The 22,203-nt window shown below is 39.4% G+C and overlaps 3 protein-coding genes across 5 annotated transcripts; 2 read left to right on the plus strand and 1 right to left on the minus strand.

The window, feature by feature from the left end:
• Positions 1 to 485: 485 nt before the first annotated feature.
• LOC117343632 lies at positions 486 to 15,359 on the minus strand. Of its 3 annotated transcripts, XM_033906072.1 has the most exons (6): positions 14,853 to 15,359; positions 13,179 to 14,566; positions 12,227 to 12,415; positions 10,629 to 10,874; positions 9,233 to 9,331; positions 486 to 694 (listed from the first exon to the last, which is right to left on the minus strand). In XM_033906072.1, the coding sequence occupies exons 1-6, from the start codon at positions 15,253 to 15,255 to the stop codon at positions 560 to 562; spliced, it is 2,460 nt and encodes an 819-aa protein (XP_033761963.1). In that variant the 5' UTR covers positions 15,256 to 15,359; the 3' UTR covers positions 486 to 559. The 3 variants fall into 3 exon arrangements, with proteins under 3 accessions (XP_033761963.1, XP_033761964.1, XP_033761965.1); XM_033906073.1 differs by lacking the exon at positions 14,853 to 15,359 and having other exon boundaries at positions 13,179 to 14,582; XM_033906074.1 differs by lacking the exons at positions 486 to 694; positions 9,233 to 9,331; positions 10,629 to 10,874; positions 12,227 to 12,415 and adding an exon at positions 12,491 to 13,062.
• A 1,732-nt stretch (positions 15,360 to 17,091) lies between these two features.
• Positions 17,092 to 18,861, plus strand: LOC117343361 (uncharacterized protein K02A2.6-like). Its single transcript, XM_033905703.1, has one exon. It carries the CDS (start codon positions 17,092 to 17,094, stop codon positions 18,859 to 18,861), a length of 1,770 nt encoding a protein of 589 aa, XP_033761594.1.
• A 2-nt stretch (positions 18,862 to 18,863) lies between these two features.
• LOC117343362 (uncharacterized protein K02A2.6-like) lies at positions 18,864 to 21,188 on the plus strand. Its single transcript, XM_033905704.1, has one exon. The coding sequence runs from the start codon at positions 18,864 to 18,866 to the stop codon at positions 21,186 to 21,188; it is 2,325 nt and encodes a 774-aa protein (XP_033761595.1).
• Positions 21,189 to 22,203: the final 1,015 nt, after the last annotated feature.

The following is a 22,203-nucleotide window of genomic DNA, read 5'->3' on the forward strand; positions in this document are numbered from 1 at the left end:
AAGAGCCTTTGAGACCTGATATTAGGCCAATAGAATGCTGGAATAAAGGACTAGAAAATTTATTAATATGAATAAACCTAGCCTACTCTGATATTTGAATAAAGAAGTAATCAGCATAGTATCTGTAGAAATGACCTCAGCCAACTTCAAAGTTGCTGTAGAGCCAGGTGAGCGATACAGGCCCATTGGGCCTCTTGTTCATTTATACATGTTCAACGTATTACCGTGAAAGGACCTTCTACAAGAACCTAACCTTATAAATTCCCAACTCTTCGTTGTTTAACGCTCGTTTTTGCTATCTGCTGATGATGGTTGTGTAATTTGTGTATGCCTGTCATCTTCCTGTGCAGTGTGATGACTGTGTGGAGGGATGCATGCTACAGACTGGGCACAATCCGGCATAAAGGTAATAGTCCGGCATTTGAATAACATTTACTAATTTGAGTAATAAATAAGTTCCTCAAACGAAACCTGATTAAGCTTTCATCACTCATCTTCCCCAATTTCTTGCCATTCAAATGATACTCAAAAACGTTTGTCGAGTGTTTTCTCCCATGTTTTACCTGTCTTCTGTTGGGGGAATGTGCCCAAGACACCCCATGTGCTTGACGAGTTGAAGGCTATCTTGTTGGCTTAGGTGCCTGTTCAGTGTCAGTACGACGTCTGTGATTGCTCCAGGGATAGTGGCAGTATTCTGGAAAATATTTCGGAATAGATATTAAGTATGTAAGGAAAACATGAGAGAGTATTAGGATGATGTAGTGACTGGGATGTAGATCTCCTCCACGTTGTTACCGCCGTCAAAACCTATAAAATTGTTACTATGGGTGCTTGAAAGATGAAAACAAATGATATACAATTTATCAAACTGTTGATATTGCACCACTTCTCTGCTAAAATTCTTTTATTGTGTTTAACAAGGAAATATATTCAGAATGCAACATAGAAATACCCTTAATTATTATTTATTTCAGGAATCCATTTATTAGCTCACCTGGTCCGAAGGTGAGCTTATGCCATACCGTGGCGTCCGTCGTCCGTCCGTCAACAATTGACTTATTTGACTTCTTCTTCATAACTGCTGATCCGAATTTGAACAAATTTGGTCAGAAGCATCCCTATGGGTAGGGGACTCAAAATTGTACAAATGACGGGGGCGGGGTCAAAAGGGGTCAGTTTTGCAGAATTGATATAAACGACTTCTGCTCTGAAACTAAGCAATGGATATCACTCATTTTGCCTGGTAGCCTCCCTATGGGGTGGGGATTCAAAATTATACGAATGATGGGGCTGACCCCCAAGGGGCCTGAGGGGTGGGGCCAAAATTTGTCAATTTGTTTAAACAACTTCTCTGAAACTAAGCAATGGATATTGTTAACATTTGTATGGTAGCATGGTTATGCGGTGGGGATTCAAAATTGTACAAATGTTGGGGTTGACCCGGGCCGCCAGGGGCCTGAGGGGTGGGGCCAAAAGGGGTCGATTTGGCTAAATTGATTGAAACAACTTATTCTCTGAAACTTAGCAATGGTTTGACTGGTAGCATCCTATTGGGGTAGGGGTTCAAAATTGTATAAAGGAAGAAGCTGACCCCCAGGGGGCAGAGGGCAGGGTCAAAAGGGGTCAATTGGTTTAAACAAGATCTTCTCTGAAACTAAGCAATAGATATCACTCACATTTGTGTGGTAGCATCCCTATGGGGTCGCGCCAAAAGTCAATTTCATTTCATGAATTAATGCACTTTTTGGCATTTTTAGTATTAAAATAAAACCAATGTACATGTACCCATATAAAATGCTTATGATATATATTGGCATAGCAATACCAGTGCCAATATATACTTAAGCATCATTCTTGTTTCAAATCTCATGAAACCAGGTGAGCGATACAGGCCCTTTGGGCCTCTTGTTTCAGTAACTTTTATAGATACAACAGGTTTTTTAGCTCACCTGCCCGAAGGGCCGTGGCGCTGCGTCCGTCTTCCTTCCGTCCGGCCGTCCGGCCGTCTGTCCGGCGTCAACTTTCCATTCAAGCAACTTCTTCTCAATAACCAAAAGGCCTAGAGGGACCACGGAACCAAATGATTTCCCATAGACGGTAATGTTAACGTTTATCACTGTACTGCTTAAATGGAGTTTTCAACACTGGTCCAGTAGCAATAATTTTGAAGTATGTCATCTCGGAAACCTCTAAATGGAATTATAAAAAATTCTACCAATTTGAACTTTTTTTATATGGGGGCCGCCATCTTGTATTGAAATCAGCACCAAAAATTCATCTAAATTAATAACAAAATACACACTTACTTACCTCCCCCTGACAAAAACAGGCTAGCAAAAAAATAACTGTTTTTCTATATATTTTACATCTATATGTATTGCCCGACCCACATATTAAAACTTTGGAAACTTCTCTTATCTTAATATCCAATCAGTAGGCCCCGATGTATTCACCTTCCTATTAAATCTTCTGCCCAAACGGGGAAAACCCACATTCTATTTTTGATTTGGTTCCGTGGTCCCTATAGAATCGTACACATTTTTCAAATTTAACTTTTCTGGGACAGGATAGGACCATAGGGTATGATGTCCAAATAGGAAGTGGCTGGCTGCAAGTCTTGGGCTGGTAGGTCAAGTCTTCTATTGGTACCGGAGATGGAGATTCGTATTAGAAAAGGACATTAAAATTGAAACAAATTTTTAGTTAAAATAGAAATATCTTGCTGAATTTTAAATCCAGATAGATGTCTTTTGGTCATATAAGAGTATTGATATTGTACTACTGAAAAATATAAACAAATAAGAAATACCCTGAAGATCAAGGGCAGATAACTCCATGCTATCTCCCCACCCCCCTTATTTCTCGCCTTTATCTTAAAAAAACCTAGGACAAGAGCATTTTTAGCTCACCTGCCCGAAGGGCAAGTGAGCTTATGCCATGGTGCGGCGTCCGTCGTCCGTCCGTCTGTCCGTCCGTCCGGCCGTCCGGCCGTCCGGCGTCAACTTTTTCATTTAAACAACTTCTTCTCAATAACCAAGAGGCCCAGGGACTTGATATTGGGCCTGTAGCATGCTGGGGTGAAGGCCTACAAAGTTTGTTCAAATAAATGACCTTCACCTTCATTCAAGGTCACAGGGGTCAAATAGGCTATAATCTTCAAACGACTTCTTCTCAATAACCAAGAGGCCCAGGGACTTGATATTGGGCCTGTAGCGTGCTGTTGTAAAGGGCTACAAAGTTTGTTCAAATAAATGACCTTGACCTACATTCAAGGTCACATGGGTCAAATAGGCTATAATCTTCAAACGACTTCTTCTCAATAACCAAGAGGCCCAGGGACTTGATATTGGGCATGTACCATGCTGGAGTGAAGGGCTACAAAGTTTGTTCAAATAAATGACCTTGACCTTCATTCAAGGTCACATGGGTCAAATAGGGTATAATCTTCAAACGACTTCTTCTCAATTACCAAGAGGCCCAGGGACTTGATATTGGGCCTGTAGCATGCTGGGGTAAAGGGCTACCAAGTTTGTTCAAATGAATGACCTTGACCTTCATTCAAGGTCACAGGGGTCAAATAGGCTATAATCTTCAAACGACTTCTTCTCAATAACCAAGAGGCCCAGGGACTTGATATTGGGCCTGTAGCATGCTGGAGTGAAGGGCTACAAAGTTTGTTCAAATAAATGACCTTGACCTTCATTCAAGGTCACATGGGTCAAATAGGCTATAATCTTCAAACAACTTCTTCTCAATAACCAAGAGGCCCAGGGACTTGATATTGGGCCTGTAGCATGCTGGGGTGAAGGGCTACAAAGTTTGTTCAAATAAATGACCTTGACCTACATTCAAGGTCACATGGGTCAAATAGGCTATAATCTTCAAACGACTTCTTCTCAATAACCAAGAGGCCCAGGGACTTGATATTGGGCCTGTAGCATGCTGGAGTGAAGGGCTACAAAGTTTGTTCAAATAAATGTCCTTGACCTTCATTTAAGGTCACATGGGTCAAATAGGCTATAATCTTCAAATGACTTCTTCTCAATAACCAAGAGGCCCAGGGACTTGATATTGGGCCTGTAATATGCTGGGGTGAAGGGCTACCAATTTTGTTCAAATAAATGACCTTGATCTTCATTCAAGGTCACAGGGGTGAAATTTGCGATAGCCAAGAGCCTCCAAGACCTGATATTAGGCCAATAGAATGCTGGAATGAAGGACTAGAACATAGTATCTTTAGAAATGACCTCATCAACTTCAAAGTTGCTGTAGAGCCAGGTGAGCGATACAGGCCCATTGGGCCTCTTGTTGTATATAATTGAGTCAAACACACACACAGGACAGTGGGCCGGGCTAGGGACAACAAAACTACCAAAATAACCACCAAAAATCGAACCGGGGTACTGACTACAGAACAACCAGACACACCACGGGACTACGAAACACGCGTTATACAGCTACCATTGAAATAAATACTATATTTTCCTATTAACCTGGTCTATGGCCCCTTTACACTGTACACAGGCCCATATTTTCATTATAAACAAGCTCAGAATCTAATTTCCTGCTTAAATTCTGCCAAAATATCTCCATGATGAAAATACCAGCCGAATATGTTCAGATCGGTCCCGTAATCTGGTGTCCAGGGACGCTGAACGGCATAAAATGTCAAATCCGGTAGCTCCCTATAGGGACCACGGAACCAAATGATTTCCCATAGACGGTAATGTTAACGTTTATCACTGTACTGCTTAAATGGAGTTTTCAACACTGGTCCAGTAGCAATAATTTTGAAGTATGTCATCTCGGAAACCTCTAAATGGAATTATAAAAAATTCTACCAATTTGAACTTTTTTTATATGGGGGCCGCCATCTTGTATTGAAATCAGCACCAAAAATTCATCTAAATTAATAACAAAATACACACTTACTTACCTCCCCCTGACAAAAACAGGCTAGCAAAAAAATAACTGTTTTTCTATATATTTTACATCTATATGTATTGCCCGACCCACATATTAAAACTTTGGAAACTTCTCTTATCTTAATATCCAATCAGTAGGCCCCGATGTATTCACCTTCCTATTAAATCTTCTGCCCAAACGGGGAAAACCCACATTCTATTTTTGATTTGGTTCCGTGGTCCCTATAGACCTAATATTGGGCCTGTAGCATGCTGGGGTGAAGGGCTACCAAGTTTGTTCAAATGAATAACGTTGACCTTCATTCAAGGTCACAGGGGTCAAAAAGGCTAAAATCTTTAAACAACTTCTTCTCAATAACCAAGAGTCCCAGGGAGTTGATATTGGGTCTGTAGCATGCTGGGGTAAAGGGCTACCAAGTTTGTTCAAATGAATGACCTTGACTTTCATTCAAGGTCACAGGAGTCAAATATGCTAAAAAAAATTAGACGACTTCTTCTAAATAGCCAAAAGACCCAGGGACTTGATATTGGGTCTGTAGCATGCTGGGGTGAAGGGCTACCAAGTTTGTTCAAATGAATGACCTTGACCTTCATTCAAGGTCATAGGAGTCAAAAAGGCTAAAATCTTTAAACGACTTCTTCTCAATAACCAAGAGTCCCAGGGAGTTGGTATTGGGTCTGTAGCATGCTCGGGTGAAGGGCTACCAAGTTTGTTCAAATGAATGACCTTGACTTTCATTCAAGGTCACAGGGATCAAAAAGGCTAAAATCTTTAAACGACTTCTTCTCAATAACCAAGAGTCCCAGGGAGTTGATATTGGGTCTGTAGCATGCTGGGGTGAAGGGCTACCTAGTTTGTTCAAATGAATGGCCTTGACCTTCATTCAAGGTCACAGGGGCCAAAAAGGCTAAAATCTTTAAACGACTTCTCGATAACCAACAGTCCCATAGACCTAATATTTGGCCTGTAGCATGCTGGGGTAAAGGGCTACCAAGTTTGTTCAAATGAATGACCTTGACTTTCATTCAAGGTCACAGGAGTCAAAAAGGCTAAAATCTTTAAACGACTTGTTCTCAATAACCAAGAGTCCCAGAGACCTAATATTTGGCCTGTAGCATGCTGGGGTGAAGGGCTACCAAGTTTGTTCAAATGAATGACCTTGACTTTCATTCAAGGTCACAGGAGTCAAAAAGGCTAAAATCTTTAAACGACTTCTTCTCAATAACCAAGAGTCCCAGAGACCTAATATTTGGCCTGTAGCATGCTGGGGTGAAGGGCTACCAAGTTTGTTCAAATGAATGACCTTGACTTTCATTCAAGGTCACAGGAGTCAAAAAGGCTAAAATCTTTAAACGACTTCTTCTCAATAACCAAGAGTCTCACGGAGTTGATATTGGGTCTGTAATATGCTGGGGTAAAGGGCTACCAAGTTTGTTCAAATGAATGACCTTGACCTTCATTCAAGGTCACAGGGGTCAAAAAGGCTAAAATCTTTAAACAACTTCTTCTCAATAACCAAGAGTCCCAGGGAGTTGATATTGGGTCTATAGCATGCTCGGGTGAAGGGCTACCAAGTTTGTTCAAATGAATGACCTTGACTTTCATTCAAGGTCACAGGGATCAAAAAGGCTAAAATCTTTAAACGACTTCTTCTCAATAACCAAGAGTCCCAGGGAGTTGATATTGGGTCTGTAGCATGCTGGGGTGAAGGGCTACCTAGTTTGTTCAAATGAATGGCCTTGACCTTCATTCAAGGTCACAGGGGCCAAAAAGGCTAAAATCTTTAAACGACTTCTTCTCGATAACCAACAGTCCCAGAGACCTAATATTTGGCCTGTAGCATGCTGGGGTAAAGGGCTACCAAGTTTGTTCAAATGAATGACCTTGACTTTCATTCAAGGTCACAGGAGTCAAAAAGGCTAAAATCTTTAAACGACTTCTTCTCAATAACCAAGAGTCCCAGAGACCTAATATTTGGCCTGTAGCATACTGGGGTGAAGGGCTACCAAGTTTGTTCAAATGAATGACCTTGACTTTCATTCAAGGTCACAGGAGTCAAAAAGGCTAAAATCTTTAAACGACTTCTTCTCAATAACCAAGAGTCCCAGGGAGTTGATATTGGGTCTATAGCATGCTGGAGTGAAGGGCTACCAAGTTTGTTCAAATGAATGACCTTGACCTTCATTCAAGGTCACAGGAGTCAAAAAGGCTAAAATCTTCAAACGACTTCTTCTCAATAACCAACAGTCCCAGGGAGTTGATATTGGGTCTGTAGCATGCTGGGATGAAGGGCTACCTACTTTGTTCAAATGAATGGCCTAGACCTTCATTCAAGGTCACAGGGGCCAAAAAGGCTAAAATCTTTAAACGACTTCTTCTCGATAACCAACAGTCCCAGAGACCTAATATTTGGCCTGTAGCATGCTGGGGTGAAGGGCTACCAAGTTTGTTCAAATGAATGACCTTGACTTTCATTCAAGGTCACAGGAGTCAAAAAGGCTAAAATCTTTAAACGACTTCTTCTCAATAACCAAGAGTCCCAGGGAGTTGATATTGGGTCTATAGCATGCTGGAGTGAAGGGCTACCAAGTTTGTTCAAATGAATGACCTTGACTTTCATTCAAGGTCACAGGGGTCAAAAGGCTAAAATCTTTAAACGACTTCTTCTCAATAACCAAGAGTCCCAGGGAGTTGATATTGGGACTGTAGCATGCTGCGGTAAAGGGCTACCAAGTTTGTTCAAATGAATGACCTTGACTCACATTCAAGGTCACGTCGATCAAGTATGCTAAAATCTTTAAATGACTTTTAGTGAAAAGCCAAAGTGCAGAGAGACATTATATTGGTCCTGTAGCATGCTTTCAAATAACTGCAGGATCCATATATGAAAAGATCACTGCATTGCAGGTGAGCGATTTGGGCCCATTGGGCCCTTGTTTCATGCATCTGACCACTACATGTAATTATCTATGTTAAGGTAAAATATGGGTTGTCAGTAGAGGATTTTTTAGCTCACTTGAGCCGAATTCTTGTGTGGGCTTTTGCTATGGGGTATTGTCAGGCGCCTGTCGTGCGGCGTGCGACGCCCGTTAACTTTTTTTAAAAGTGTTGAAATTCACATTGAACGATTAGTCCTGACCAGATATTTGTATGTATTAAGTGAACATGAAATTCAAGATGGCTGCCATGATAGCCATCTTTAAAATTATATTTTGTCTTATAACTCCAACATTTCTAAACAAGAGGCAAGTGAACTTATGCCATGGTGCGGCATCCGTCGTCCATGGTCGTCCGTCTGTCCGGCGTCAACTTTTTCATTTAATTGATATTAGGCCTGTAGCATCCCGGGGTGAGGGGATACCAAGTTTATTCAAATGAATGACATTGATCGTCATTCAAGATCACAAAGGTCATATAGGCTATAATCGACTTCTCAATAACCAGGAGGCTCAGGGACTTGATATTGGGCTTGTTGCATGCAAGGGTAAAGACCTACCAAGTTTGTTCAAATGAATGACCTTGACCTTGATTCAAGGTCACAAATGTCAAATAGGCTATAATCTCCATACGACTTCTTCTCAATAACCAAGATGCCAAGGGACTTGATATTAGGCATGAAGCATCCTGGGGTGAAGAGCTACCAAGTTTGTTCAAATAAATGACCTTAACCTTCATTCATGGTCACGAAGGTCAAATAGGCTATAATCTTCAAACAACTTCACAATAACCAAAAGACCCATGGACTTGGTATTAAGGCTGTAGCATGTTGTGATGAAGGGTTACCAAGTTTGTTCAAATACATGACCTTGACCTTCATTCAAGGTCAAATAGGTCAAAAAGGCTAAAATCTTTAAACAACTGAATAACCTAAAGACCCAGGGACTTTGTATTAGGCCTGCAGCATCCTGGGGTGAAGGGCCACAAAGTTTGTTCAAATAAATGACCTTGACCTTTACTCAATGTCACATGGGTCAAATAGGCTATAATCTTCGAACAACTTCTTCTCAATAACAGACCAAGAGGCCCAGGGACTTGATATTAGTTTGACCTACATTCAAGGTCACGGGTGAAATAGGCTTAAAGTTTTAAACAATATTTTTGCGATATTAGGCTAATAGTATGGTGGAATAAAGGAGTAGAAAATACATTGACATTAATAAACCTAGCTTTCTCTGATATTTGAATGAAATGGTAATCAGCAAAGTATCTGTAGAAATGACCTCAATCAACTTCAAATTTGCTGTAGAGCCAGGTGAGGGATACAAGCTCATTGGGCCTCTTGTTAATTTAATTGTATGGCTTGTACCTGTCTGTATACATCTTCAGTGTTGACATTGCTGGTATGGGTTCCAAATGGAGGAACTGGCAGCTGACTAGCTTGGCTGCTAGCAGCACCCACACTCACCTAGAGAAACAATTGCATATAGTGTAGTACACATTCTAGCTGATTAGACATTCTAGAATTCTGATTTAAAAAATAAAAAGGACCAGGATCAGGTGCAATATGTAAATCAGTTTTCAAAAAGGTAAGTTCTGTCTATTGAAGAAAAAATTATTTTTATTGTTTTGATTTTGTATAAAACTAAGTATGCTTCTAGATAATGGATAGCTATACAATGTATATATACACATCCATTAAACTGGTTGTTGCCTCAATGCTGTGCATTAATAGGGTGTCTTTACTTGAATGATATTGTACTCAGTTCTGTAGAACATTTTTTTGTGTAAGATAACCATGCTTTTGGATTGTCTACTATCTGTTACCAGTTAGTTTTGATGCCAAAACCTGTTAGCTTTATCTCTGCATGAAACCATGGTATTGCTAATTTAGGGTCACACAGGAAAACAAATCTAATTAGATAAAGGGCAGCAGAGGTCTGGGAATTTAGCCCTACCTCCAGAGCTATTACTTAGTAATGAAATCTGTCCAGTTACCCAGTGTATAGCTTTAAATCACTGATAACTAGTGTACCTTGTGTAAATATGTTAAATATCAGAAAACATCTGATAATTTAAATCAAATTTGGAGATTTGTAATTGATTAGTCATATTCATACCGTATATATTATGTAATGATAATGTGCAAGTGGAAAACATGTCACCTTGATACTATTGATGACCAATATGACCTGTGACCTTTGGTGACTTACATATCACTCTTCACATTGATCTATTTTGTGACTTGTGCAAGTGAAAAATACGACACCATCTAGGATGAATACCATATGCTCATCCTGGAATTTGCAAAATATGCTCACTGTTACCTACTTTTTCAATAATTATGTTAGGGCAACAGAAATGGACATGAAGGATGACGAAGATATGCCAATGTTAAACATTAACAAATTAGGTCACAGTGATCTTTTTTTAATCAAAGTGACTATAATTACATGATCAGGTGAGCATCTTGTTAAAGAATTTAATTGATCTCGAGCGACATATTGAATCCTTTATAGAGTCTTATAGATTCCAAATTACATTGACTCGAGCGTAAGACTCAATTTATTACATAGCAAATCTGTATGATGACACAATCTGAAGTTTCCACTCGAGTTACTCGCCACCAAAACGTCAGCACGATCTATTGATCTATAGTACCACACTAGCGTTATTACCCATGTGTCTTAACATATTTATAAATGGCCATATGTCATAACAAATCATGTCAGCTGTGATAAAGTAATTGATGTGCATGTACTTACAACTCCTGCTGACTCCGAAGCAAAAGAGAGAGCACCAGAAATACAGAAATCCTCGCAGGCTGGGATGTAAGTGTTGATATGATGTAATGTACTCAGGGCTGTTGGAGGTTTTTCTTTATGGATAATTTTAACGTAGAAGTCACAGTTCGACTTGATCCTCCCCTGTCTTTGAAGGTACCATTTCGTACCGGGACAGCAGATGATATGTTTTTCACATTCTAACATGAGATCCTCTGGATTAGCCAACTATTATTTAAAAAAAGAAAAGAAAAAAACAACAACATTCCATTAGTTGACATTGTCTATGATATTCCAGATTTTCACTTTTTTTCGGTTGAGATTATTAGTTTGATGGGCTTATCGCCCTGTGAATAGCCAGGGTCATTTTGAAGCGTTTTTAGTTGTTGACTACCTCACTGAACAATATACGGGAGGTCTATCGCATCCATATGATTTACGGTAAAGTGTCTTGCCCATGGACACAACCAGGACAGCACAGACCACTCGTTTCTCAACGGAGTTGATTATAGCTTAGCGTAAATAACACGCTATTATTGTTTTCAATCGATCATAAGTACTCTTTGTAGGTGATGTAGCATCTTTCATACATATTGTCTATGGACTTTCAGGTAGAATTAATAGTTATGTCAAGAGAAATCTAAACAGCAATCAAAACGGTGATATTTTACAGACCTATAAATTCCTACAATGGTGTAATCGAACAGAAATAACTTGATGGACTTTGAGATTGTATCATGGCGAACCATGGGACTTGCTGATGACATGTAATTTGTTAAGCTTTTGTAAATATCAACAAAACTTAGGAACAATGCATGTTTCAGGGGGACATAATTAGCTCATTTGTATCGCATATATTGCACAAACTAGCCATGTCGTTTTGTTCACAAGTATCTAAGGCACAAAATAGGACCATTGGTTTGACTAGATTTGACTTTATTGTATGTATAAACACTATTTTTATTTTGACCTTAAAATGCAAATGACTGTCGTGATTGATATCCACAGATATGGCATATAAGGAGGTATTTCAAACATCAAAAATGCTCTTATTATAAGACACAATAAAGAACTCTAGAAATGGCAAGAAGACTGCTTTAAAAAAATGTTCACCTGTTGAGTTTGGGATAAAATGCCTATTTTTAGAAAAGGCTTCAAACTCACCAGTTTAACAATTTGACTTTAAAACGGCCTTCCTACTATGACGTCTTAATTATATATTTGCATGATATTATTTAATGCCGTTTCAATTTCAAGGTCAAAACAAAATAAGCGTTTTTACGTACAAAAGTAAAATCCGGTCATGCAAATGCTCCTTCCATGTGGTTTAGACACTTGTGAGCATAACAACTTGGCTATTTTTCAGGTTTGGTGATTTGCGTGATTTAGAATTATTCCATGCTACATCTTATCACAAAGTAACTCATTAAAAGAAACTGATATCTGCAGCAAATTATTGATGATTGCAAGCAACTACATGTCCAAACCAACATTTTGGTAATCGTATAACTATTCTTGTGCAAAGCTTTTGATATTTATTCGTGAAAAAAACAATAAAAGTATCAATGTTATACACTTACCACCAAGGTATCGACAAATTGGTCTCCATTTTCAGCTTTCCGGTGGGTCCAGGTTTGTACTGATTCGCTGACCAAACCGAAATTGAACTGTAGTTGTCCTCCCTTCCGTTGTTCATGTTGTGTAAGAAGTTTCACTCGTGTTGTTTCTAGGTGGTGAAACCTTTCGTCGACTTTATCTTCAACGATGGCCTGATAATGAAAAAATATATATATATATTTCATAAAATATTCAAATCTTCTTAAAATGTAAATTGTGTGTTGTTTTTGTTTTTGTTTTGTTTTTATTTTATTTTTTTCTAAATAGAATACAGAACAGTGTCCTTCATTGTTGGAGTGGACATACATGATTTGTAATGTAATTTTGTAATGGATTTATGAAGGTTTCAACACTTCTATTGTAGCATATTTAGTCTTTAACAAGCATCAGTACTATTTAGAGTTAAGGTGAAATAGTTATGAAAAGGCTTTAACATTTCAGAATCTTGAAACCGACGCAAAATTTCCACGTATTAAAAGTGAAAGAAAACACACCACCACTTAATAACTACCAAAATCGAGACCACTTTGTTATTTTTAGACGATAAATCAATCCGAATTTTCGTTTTATACCCTTGTATTGCATTTTTATAAAAATGCATTTACATTTACAATTGACACATTGGCGATAAACAAGCGAGGAGTATCTTGTATATTGTTTAAGGATACAACACGGCGCCCATACCGGGACTCGAGCTAGTGATCCAACGGTCTTGTCACTTTATGATTATCAGCGATGCAATCATTCGTCTGAAACGCTCATCAATCTAGTACATGTTGGTAGTTTGCCCTCCTTATATCTACGTTGAGTCAGAATTACGGTTTTGTTAAGTGTAAGTCATCTCTGGTTTTCAAATTAACTTGGAAATAATCATTGTATTAGCAACAACTTTTGATAAGGATGAAATATACCAACCTCAAAATCAGCAATAGATGACTTTGCGCCTTTCAGGTACAGTAATATATCTAGTATCACAATACGGTTGTCTATTAATCCTTTTCGTCCGTAAATGCTTGCACTGAGATTGTATTCAATGTACTTCTTGCATAAAGTGCAGACGAAGCCTGAGAAATGCTTGGTATGAATATCAACTGATTCAGAATTGATCACACAAAACATATCAAGTTTGTCATCAGCTTCGGATCTGTCGTAGTACTTTGGTACTTCAACTAACTTCACTTTACTGCCAGCTTGTTTTGAAAAACTTAGTACTTCGATGTTCTTATAGTTTTTTCGCATTCGATGTGGAATGTTTACTTGGACAAATTTGGCAAGAGTCGTTTTCATATGATATTCGGGAGAAGGGCTTGTGATAACGGTATCAAATGGTAAACACAGTTCAGCAGCCAGACGCAGAATATTATTATGGACGGCTTTATGACAATACGCGTAACTGCCACAATCCGAAAGAACCCCTGGTGGGAAGGTTGTGATGATATCTGAATTTGGAAGCTGTAGACTGCATCCTTGGTTTGTGATGCGTTCACCCCACTGCCAGTCCGTTGACAAAATTGTCTTCTGTGCTGGTAGATGTGAACATTGAAACGTCTCCGCCTCTCCAAATAGTTCATCGTTATCTGTGATTAGAACAGTTTCTTCAGATTCATTGTACTTAGCTAGAGTAAATGACGTTTCATTTTCAAGCGACAACGGTGACGGACGAGTGGTAGGTATTGCTTTAGCTTCAGTGAGTAGCAAACATTCTGGTGACGATCCTAAATAAAATACATTTAAATGAACGTTGTTATCATCGCTAATATTCTCCGGAGAACGATCGAGACAAACGCCAGGAAAAATACGATCGCCATTCCTCTCAATGCGGACGCTACATTGCTTGTTCTTTGTATCATTATGTAAGATGCGAGAGTCAGAACAAATGCGATCCTCTTCCAAGCAGTCCGATTCACAAGTACTTAAACACTCCTGCTTTTCCTCCGGAAATGCCGGAGATTCTGTTCGTTTTAAACGGCGGTATTTGAGCATACAAGCAGTCAATACAGCTATACCGGTTATCAAAACAGACATACAAACTGTACATATAAAAACTGCGTTCAAAATCTCCGTATCATTGAATCTAGTGACAATGACACGTGAAGGCTGAGACGTTGTTTTGAAGTTGGAAAGGTACACGGTATCTTGATAGCGAGGTATACAGACACTGTCGCGAGTCTTATTTCCATCAATAATGACGACTTCATCTTGTTTACATTTCGTCATAGGTTTGCACATTTCTGTTCTGGAAAAAACGTTCGAATACGTCTCCTCTGGACAGCTTCTGCATGTGGTGTGTTGAGAATTTGTTGCTGAAATGGAGATATGTTATTGCATGACTTTCATATTATTTTATGCATTGTAATCTGAGAGAATGAATTATCGGATCGTCCTTATTAATATTATCGATATTGATACTGTACCTGTGAAATTCAATTGTGATATACTTGTAATGCATATTTTGGTCGTTGATACAGGCATCAATCGCTTGTTACATATACTATTAGCTGCTGAAGATTAATAATATTTGACTTGCTCTGCATTTTATGCATATAAAACTCAACAACAAGAAAATGATAATAAGGGATATAGAAATACCTGGAATAGCAGGTTCTGTTCCAGGCGGGCATTTGCTATTGAGTATACAACTTTGGTTTTTGCACAAACAAAAATTTCTTGTCGAATTGCATACAGCTGGGAATGGATTCGAATTTTCTTCCATATGTGTGTCGAGACATTCGGTCACACATGGGCTGCAGGAAGTGGAACCTGTGTAGAAGGGTTGAAAATAACCCACTGGACATATCTGGCATCGCCCCGTTGTTTTTGGAAAGGTACATACTTCTTCGACATATGTCCCTGGTGGACATGACAGGCAGATACTACCTGTCTCATTGGCAGTTGTAGATCGATAGAAAAAAATGTGGTTTGAGAAAGACGAAGCTAAACACAAACTCTGAAAATAAACCACCAGTAAAATATTTAGGTAAGCTTTTTTCATTTTTTTAGCGCACAACAAAACTTATCGTGCCTTTAATACTTTTTCTTAAAGAACCGAATTTCCACTCGGAAATGGTGCGGTATCGTCCGTCCTGCTGACAGTTGTGACCTGAAATTCAAAAACATAAACGTAAATATGGACCAACCCAGAACTGCCGAAGTCACATTAGGATGTATAGTTGTTTTATAATTCATTTTATGGAGCGTGTGCGCGCGTGCGTACGTGCATTTATTTATGGTACTTTTGGGATTACAAAGTATTGTTATACACCATTGTGTAGGTTCTATTTTACAGGCGTTATTCATCAAATTAACTCCAGTTCAAATGAAATAACTGAGAGCCATGTATGAATTCAACATGTCACTTACAATACTTTCATATTTTGAAACAATTGACTTGAAATAGAAATACGATATAAAAGTAAAAGTTACGGCTTTGTTAGTATGTCGGTATTCGCTTTTGTTTTTGTCTCTCCTGACACAAAAAATAAAGGCAACGGTGACGGCGTCGAGGTCACAACTTCACTTAAAAGCTTAGCGTTTAGATTCCTTGTTCAAAAAGTATAAGCCCAACTTCAACCAAGTTATAGTAATATCCGATAGTGGGCGTCTTATCACAGCATTAAAGTTTCTGTGAATTTGAAGTTTGCTTAACTTTCTTTTTTTTTTTTTTTTTAAGTTTGCTTAACACTTCCTACAGTCAAAGCGGGACAGGCAAGACATATTATTACTTGTTTTTGAATTCCCGGAATTCTATTTTCGGAACATACGTAATATGACGTTGTTTCTATATACATAAGCAGTATAATGTTTTCGTTTATAATTAATACATCTGTCATTGTTTTCACTGTATGATCTTATAAAATGAATTTATAGATATAAATGAATAGTGGTGAGCATATGCCATAAATAAAATTGTTTCATAACAAATAATTGTGTTTGATTTGAACATATTTTATTGTTTAGACACAATTGGATTGAGCAAAGCAAACGTTTTTAGCAATAATGTATATTGTATTAATCGTAGGTGCTTAAAATTCAAGAGAACATTTATATCATTCAACATGAAAGCTGAAAAGAAACGATTTACTTGGCACTTGAAATACCGTTCCAGTCTTAATTTTGTCACATTTGAAATACGAACAATAGAAAGACGGAATTCACAGTATGAGGAACAAAAACGAAATGAAACATTTAGCTAAACACTTCATAGCTATGTATGATTATAAAACGATAATATATGATCAAGGTATAATAGAAAATAATTACCTTGCGCTGTTGTTACCCGTTTCGTATTTTAGGTGTTGTTAATCTATTTAAAGCGATTGGGATTCCCATGTCCCATACAGGTAGTCTTGCATTGTTTTACATCCGGGCAATCTCGTTAAGAGGGCTGTCTAATGTTTTGTCGTGTTCATTACACAGAGGAAATACAATATTCCGGCAAGAATATTTTATATCTGCAGGGGAACTTACTATTAAATTATTAATCCTTCGGTCACCAAATGTGATATCACCTGTGACGATAGTTATCGTATAAACTTTAACATAAATAATGGTCACCCCCATTCTGTATAATGAGTGCTCCCTTGTTGTGTACATGATAACTACGTCATCAGTTTGTGTGAAGACCATGCCTGTTTTACAATGTGAAGAATACACCGGCACCTGCCGACTGAAGTTATTAGCATCAAATCTGGTTGTCTATTCAAGCTTGAACGACGCGACATGGTGTCAGAAGTGTTTGGTAGGACTAGAACGTTCACACGAAGCGACATTATTAGAATTAATGTATAATAAGGACATAAAGATCTCGTAAGAATAACGAACTGTAAACATGGCCAACACTGGCAATAGCGCGCCCATTGTAGTTCAAGTACCTTCAAACCTCCCTGTACCAGCGGCATTGGAGTTGCGAGGCAATCTTTGCTCGAACTGGAAGAAATTCCGCCGAATTTGGGACAATTACGAAATTGCAAGTAGTCTAATCAATAAAACCAAGGAGCTGAGAACAGCTACGTTACTAACGTGCATAGGGCCCGACGCGTTACAAATATACGATGGTCTTACGTTCGACAACAGCAGTGATAAGACTGACATAACCAAAGTGCTAGAGAAATTTGAAAGATTTTGCATAGGGCAAACAAATGAAACATATGAGCGGTATCTGTTCAACAACAGAGCACAGGACCAAGGGGAGACAATCGACGCATACGTAGCGGCATTAAGGTCACTAGCAAAAACATGCAATTACGGTACATTAGAAGAGAGTCTTATTAGGGATAGAATAGTCATGGGTGTCCGAGAAAACGCGACAAGAAAGAAACTGCTGCAAGATCAGTCTCTGACATTAAAAAAATGCATAGACATCTGTCGGTCTTTTGAGAAATCATTTCAACATATGAAAGACATAACTAGTGAGGAAGTTAAGGCATGTGGAAAGAAAGAAAGCAACCACTCTCAGTCACAGGAAAAAACACGGAACAGTGCAGGAACACACAAGAGACAGTCCCAGAAATCCATGATAAGCTGTGATGCATGTGGTTTCCGTCATGATGAGGAGCGATGTCCAGCATGGGGAAAAGTATGTGCAGCTTGCGGGAAATTGAATCACTTCGCAAAAAAATGTAGGTCAAAACCTCGCCAAGGGTATGGGAATCAGAATAGGAGGAACAGACCAAAGGTATATCAGCTGGAGGAAGTGAATGAAAGCTCAGATGAAGAGTTTATATTTACGGTGCATAAGAAGGATGTAAACTCAATAAAACACGTTGGTCAGCCTAATAAGATTCACACTATCATTGACATAAATGGGGTGTTGGTAGAATGCCAGCTGGACAGTGGATCAACCGTCAATGTGTTGCCTAAATCAAAGTATTTACAAGTGTTTGATGACCCTCAATTGGAAAAGTTGTCAGAGACGGACATGACCCTAGTGATGTTCAATCAATCAGAGATGACACCAGTTGGAGTCAGACGAGTGCAGGTCCGTAACCCGAAAAACCGGAAAAAATATTCAGTGGAATTTGTAGTTGTCGACCAAACAGTAAAGCCTATCCTAGGAGCACGTGTGATACAGGCCATGAATCTGATTACTGTGAATAAACATAACTTATATCCGAAAGCTGAGGCTCCGAAGGAGGAAGTCCTACAGGCATCAACAACCGACAACACCATGTTTGAAGGACTTGGGAAGTTAGCAGGCAAACTCCACCTCGAGGTAGACCCCACTGTGCCACCTACCAAAATACCAGTGAGACGAATACCAGTGTCATTGAAAGATAGGGTCCAGGACGAACTGATGCGACTAACAAACCTTGGTGTGATAACACCAGTTACCACCCCAACAGACTGGATTTCATCGATTGTGGTGGTTAAGAAGCACAATGGGAACTTGAGACTCTGTATTGATCCCAAACCGCTAAACAAAGCACTCAAGAGGAATAATTATGCGATGCCGACAATTGAGGACATTCTTCCAGAGCTAAACAAAGCACGACTGTTCTCAGTAGTGGATGCCAAGGACGGGTTCTGGTATATTGAGTTGGATGAGGAAAGCAGTTATTTGACGACATTTGGCACGCCATGGGGCCGTTATCGGTGTTAAGAATGCCTTTTGGTATCTCCCCAGCGCCAGAAGAGTTTCAACGTAGGCTGGATGAAGCACTGGAGGGTCTAGAGGGAACCAAGGCAATACATGATGACATCGTTGTGTTTGGATGCGGTGACACTGACGCAGAGGCAAGGCAAGATCATGACCGGAAACTCCATGCTTTGTTCGACAGATGCCGCGAGAAGAATATCAAACTGAACAAGGAAAAATTAAAGCTTTGTCTAAGTTCTGTCACATACTTGGGCCACGTAATCTCAGAAAGAGGTTTAGAAATGGATCCGGCGAAGGTCAAGGCCATCACTGAGATGCCCACTCCCAAGGACAAGGCAGGCATACAACGTCTACTGGGAATGATCAATTTTGTGCAAAAATTCGCACCACGGCTGTCTGAGCTGACTTCTCCTTTACGCGACCTTTTGAAAAAGGACTCTGAGTTTGTTTGGGATGAGGCTGTACATGGCCAAGCATTTAGTGAGATAAAGGCAACACTATCCGACACTCCGGTGTTGAGGTATTTTGACCCAAAGAAACAGACAATATTACAGTGTGATGCATCGGAGTACGGGCTAGGAGCCTGCCTCCTCCAAGAAGGACACCCAGTGGGGTATGCGTCAAGAGCGCTTACGGCTACCGAGTGCAACTACGCCCAGATCGAGAAGGAGCTGCTAGCTGTGGTTTTTGGAATGACAAAGTTTGAGCAGTACACATATGGAAACAAAGTGATTGTCGAGTCTGATCACAAACCTTTGGAGATTATCCACAAGAAGAACTTGTTCAGCACTCCAAAGCGATTACAACGGATGCTACTCAGTCTACAGCGGTTTGACTATACAATTATCTACAAAAAAGGCACACACATGTACATGGCTGATACATTGAGCAGGGCATTTTTGCCGTCAACTGATGAAGAAAGGCGAAATATTAGTCACAACATAGAAGTGGAACAGGTAAATGGTGTAAAGCATCTGGCAGTATCACCCGAGACTTTGTGTAGGTTACAACGAGCCACCAAAACTGATACCAATCTTGCAGAGCTAATGTGTGTCATTCGCAGGGGCTGGCCGGACAGCATGGAACAACTTTCTCTAGAAGTAAAAAAATACTTCCCATTTCGAGAGGAGCTAACGATCCAGAACGGGTTGGTCTTCAAGAACGACCGTGTCATAGTTCCATTCTCGGAGCGCCAAAACATGATAGAAAGGGCGCATTCCAGTCATATCGGCCTTCAGGGATGCTTGCGAAGAGCGAAGGAGTCGTTATATTGGCCAAACCTGTATTCAGATTTTGAAAAACATATTCAGGCATGCAAGACTTGCAATACTTACTCAGCTGAAAATAGCCGAGAGCCCATGATACCACACGAAACCCCGAATCGGCCATGGGAGAAAGTAGGTGTGGATTTGTTCCATACAGCTGGAAAAGATTACCTTCTCACTGTGGACTACTATTCTGATTTTGTTGAGATTGACCGCCTCCATGACAAGAAGGGCAACGAGGTCATCAGAAAGTTAAACTCTCATTTCTCGCGGTATGGGTTACCATGCATAGTAATGTCTGACAATGGTCCACCATTCAACGGAAAACAATTCTCAGATTTTTCGAAAGAATATGAATTCCAACACATCACTAGTTCACCAAGATATCCACAGTCCAATGGTAAGGTGGAAAATGCGGTGAGAACTGTAAAGCGAATTCTGGAAAAATCAAGGAAGGATCGACGGGACCCTTATCTTGCTATTTTGGATTGGCGGAACACGCCAGGAGAGATAGTGAAGTCATCCCCAGTGCAAAGACTGTACGGTAGAAGGACTAGGACTTTGCTTCCATTAACAACGCCATTATTGGAGCCAAGCACGATTCCTACGTCGGAGACAAGGAAAGACATAAACCAAAGAAAAGGAAAAGAACAACATTACTACAATCGCGGCACTAAGGCGTTAGCTGAACTAATGCCTGGAGAAACGGTCAGAATGAAACCGACAGAACCAGGGAAGGAATGGACTAAAGCCCGTGTAAAGGGAAAAGTCAACATTCGATCATACAAGGTTCAAACTGAAGAGGGTTCGACTTATCGGAGAAACAGGCGTCATCTCCATAAGACTCCTGAAGTTTTCACAGAGGATGATGGTCAGTTAAATGCGACACCAGAAGGAGATGTTCCAGACACACCGAATGTCAACGAGGACCAGGCACCTCCCACTACTGACCATGAGGAGCCACATGCAGAGGTCACGCTCAGGAGGTCCAATCGTGAAGTAAACAGACCGAATTACCTGAATGACTACGTGTGCATCTTGAATCGCGACCGAAAACAACAGTGAAGTGCCAAAATACACGTGTTTATCTAGATGTCTAGTCAGTAGTGTGTTTGTTAATTTAAAGATACTCTACGTAATCTTTATGTGAATCTCTGAATCATACAGAACACTTATCTAGTCATATTGTAGGTTGTTCAGACATTGTTCCAAGGACTTTCCAAATCACCTAGTAGTTAGTTTGTTAAACGTTTATAGTTAGTTGTTGTGTTAATAAGTCGGTTAGGACAGTGTAGGTCAAATGGCACAACCGCGTTTGTAGTGACTGTAAGTAAGGGAAACTCTGAACTAAATTAAAGTGCTAAACGAGGGGGATGTGACGATAGTTATCGTATAAACTTTAACATAAATAATGGTCACCCCCATTCTGTATAATGAGTGCTCCCTTGTTGTGTACATGATAACTACGTCATCAGTTTGTGTGAAGACCATGCATGTTTTACAATGTGAAGAATACACCGGCACCTGCCGACTGAAGTTATTAGCATCAAATCTGGTTGTCTATTCAAGCTTGAACGACGCTACATCACCTAGTCGGAGTCAGCATGTCTATATATAAACACGGGCCCTATATATGCCCTTTCTTCAGTCCATGTCCCGTTTTTGTCTGATATCTGATATATATATAGTGTTTATAGGTTATACTACAGATGTAATGAACGTATTGTACTCAATCTATGTAGCCAATTATATATATATATTTATTGTCTTCCCAACTGACAGCCATTTACAAATTGTATTGTCATAAAACACGTATTATTTTCTGTACATGTCTTTATTTTACAGAATATACAAAGTACAATATGCGGAAGTTGAATTTCATAAATATCCAATTCAAATTCAAGCTTACAGAAAACTTTTTTTTTCTTTTTCTAACTTGATTGCGTACCTCGTAAACTTACATGCCTCTTAATTTCTTGTTTATTTTACAAAAAAGTAGCAAAAAGCTGTTCATATTCATACAATTTGATACTCCGATATTCAATTGATGTATCCAGCTACAAGTAAATATTTTTTTTTT

The sequence above is a fragment of the Pecten maximus genome, chromosome 15 (assembly GCF_902652985.1).
Source record: "Pecten maximus chromosome 15, xPecMax1.1, whole genome shotgun sequence".
NCBI lineage: Eukaryota > Metazoa > Mollusca > Bivalvia > Pectinida > Pectinidae > Pecten > Pecten maximus.

Excerpts from the sequence above, each read along its gene's own strand:
- LOC117343632 (XM_033906072.1), bottom strand. The coding sequence starts at position 15,255 with ATGAAAAAAGCTTACCTAAATATTTTACTGGTGGTTTATTTTCAGAGT. Across the intron at positions 14,567-14,852 it reads AACAGAACCTGCTATTCCAG|CAACAAATTCTCAACACACC; the intron begins GTATTTCTATAT and ends TCTCCATTTCAG. Across the intron at positions 9,332-10,628 it reads CTTCGGAGTCAGCAGGAGTT|GTGAGTGTGGGTGCTGCTAG; the intron begins GTAAGTACATGC and ends TTGTTTCTCTAG.
- LOC117343362 (XM_033905704.1), top strand. The coding sequence starts at position 18,864 with ATGCCTTTTGGTATCTCCCCAGCGCCAGAAGAGTTTCAACGTAGGCTG.
- LOC117343361 (XM_033905703.1), top strand. The coding sequence starts at position 17,092 with ATGGCCAACACTGGCAATAGCGCGCCCATTGTAGTTCAAGTACCTTCA.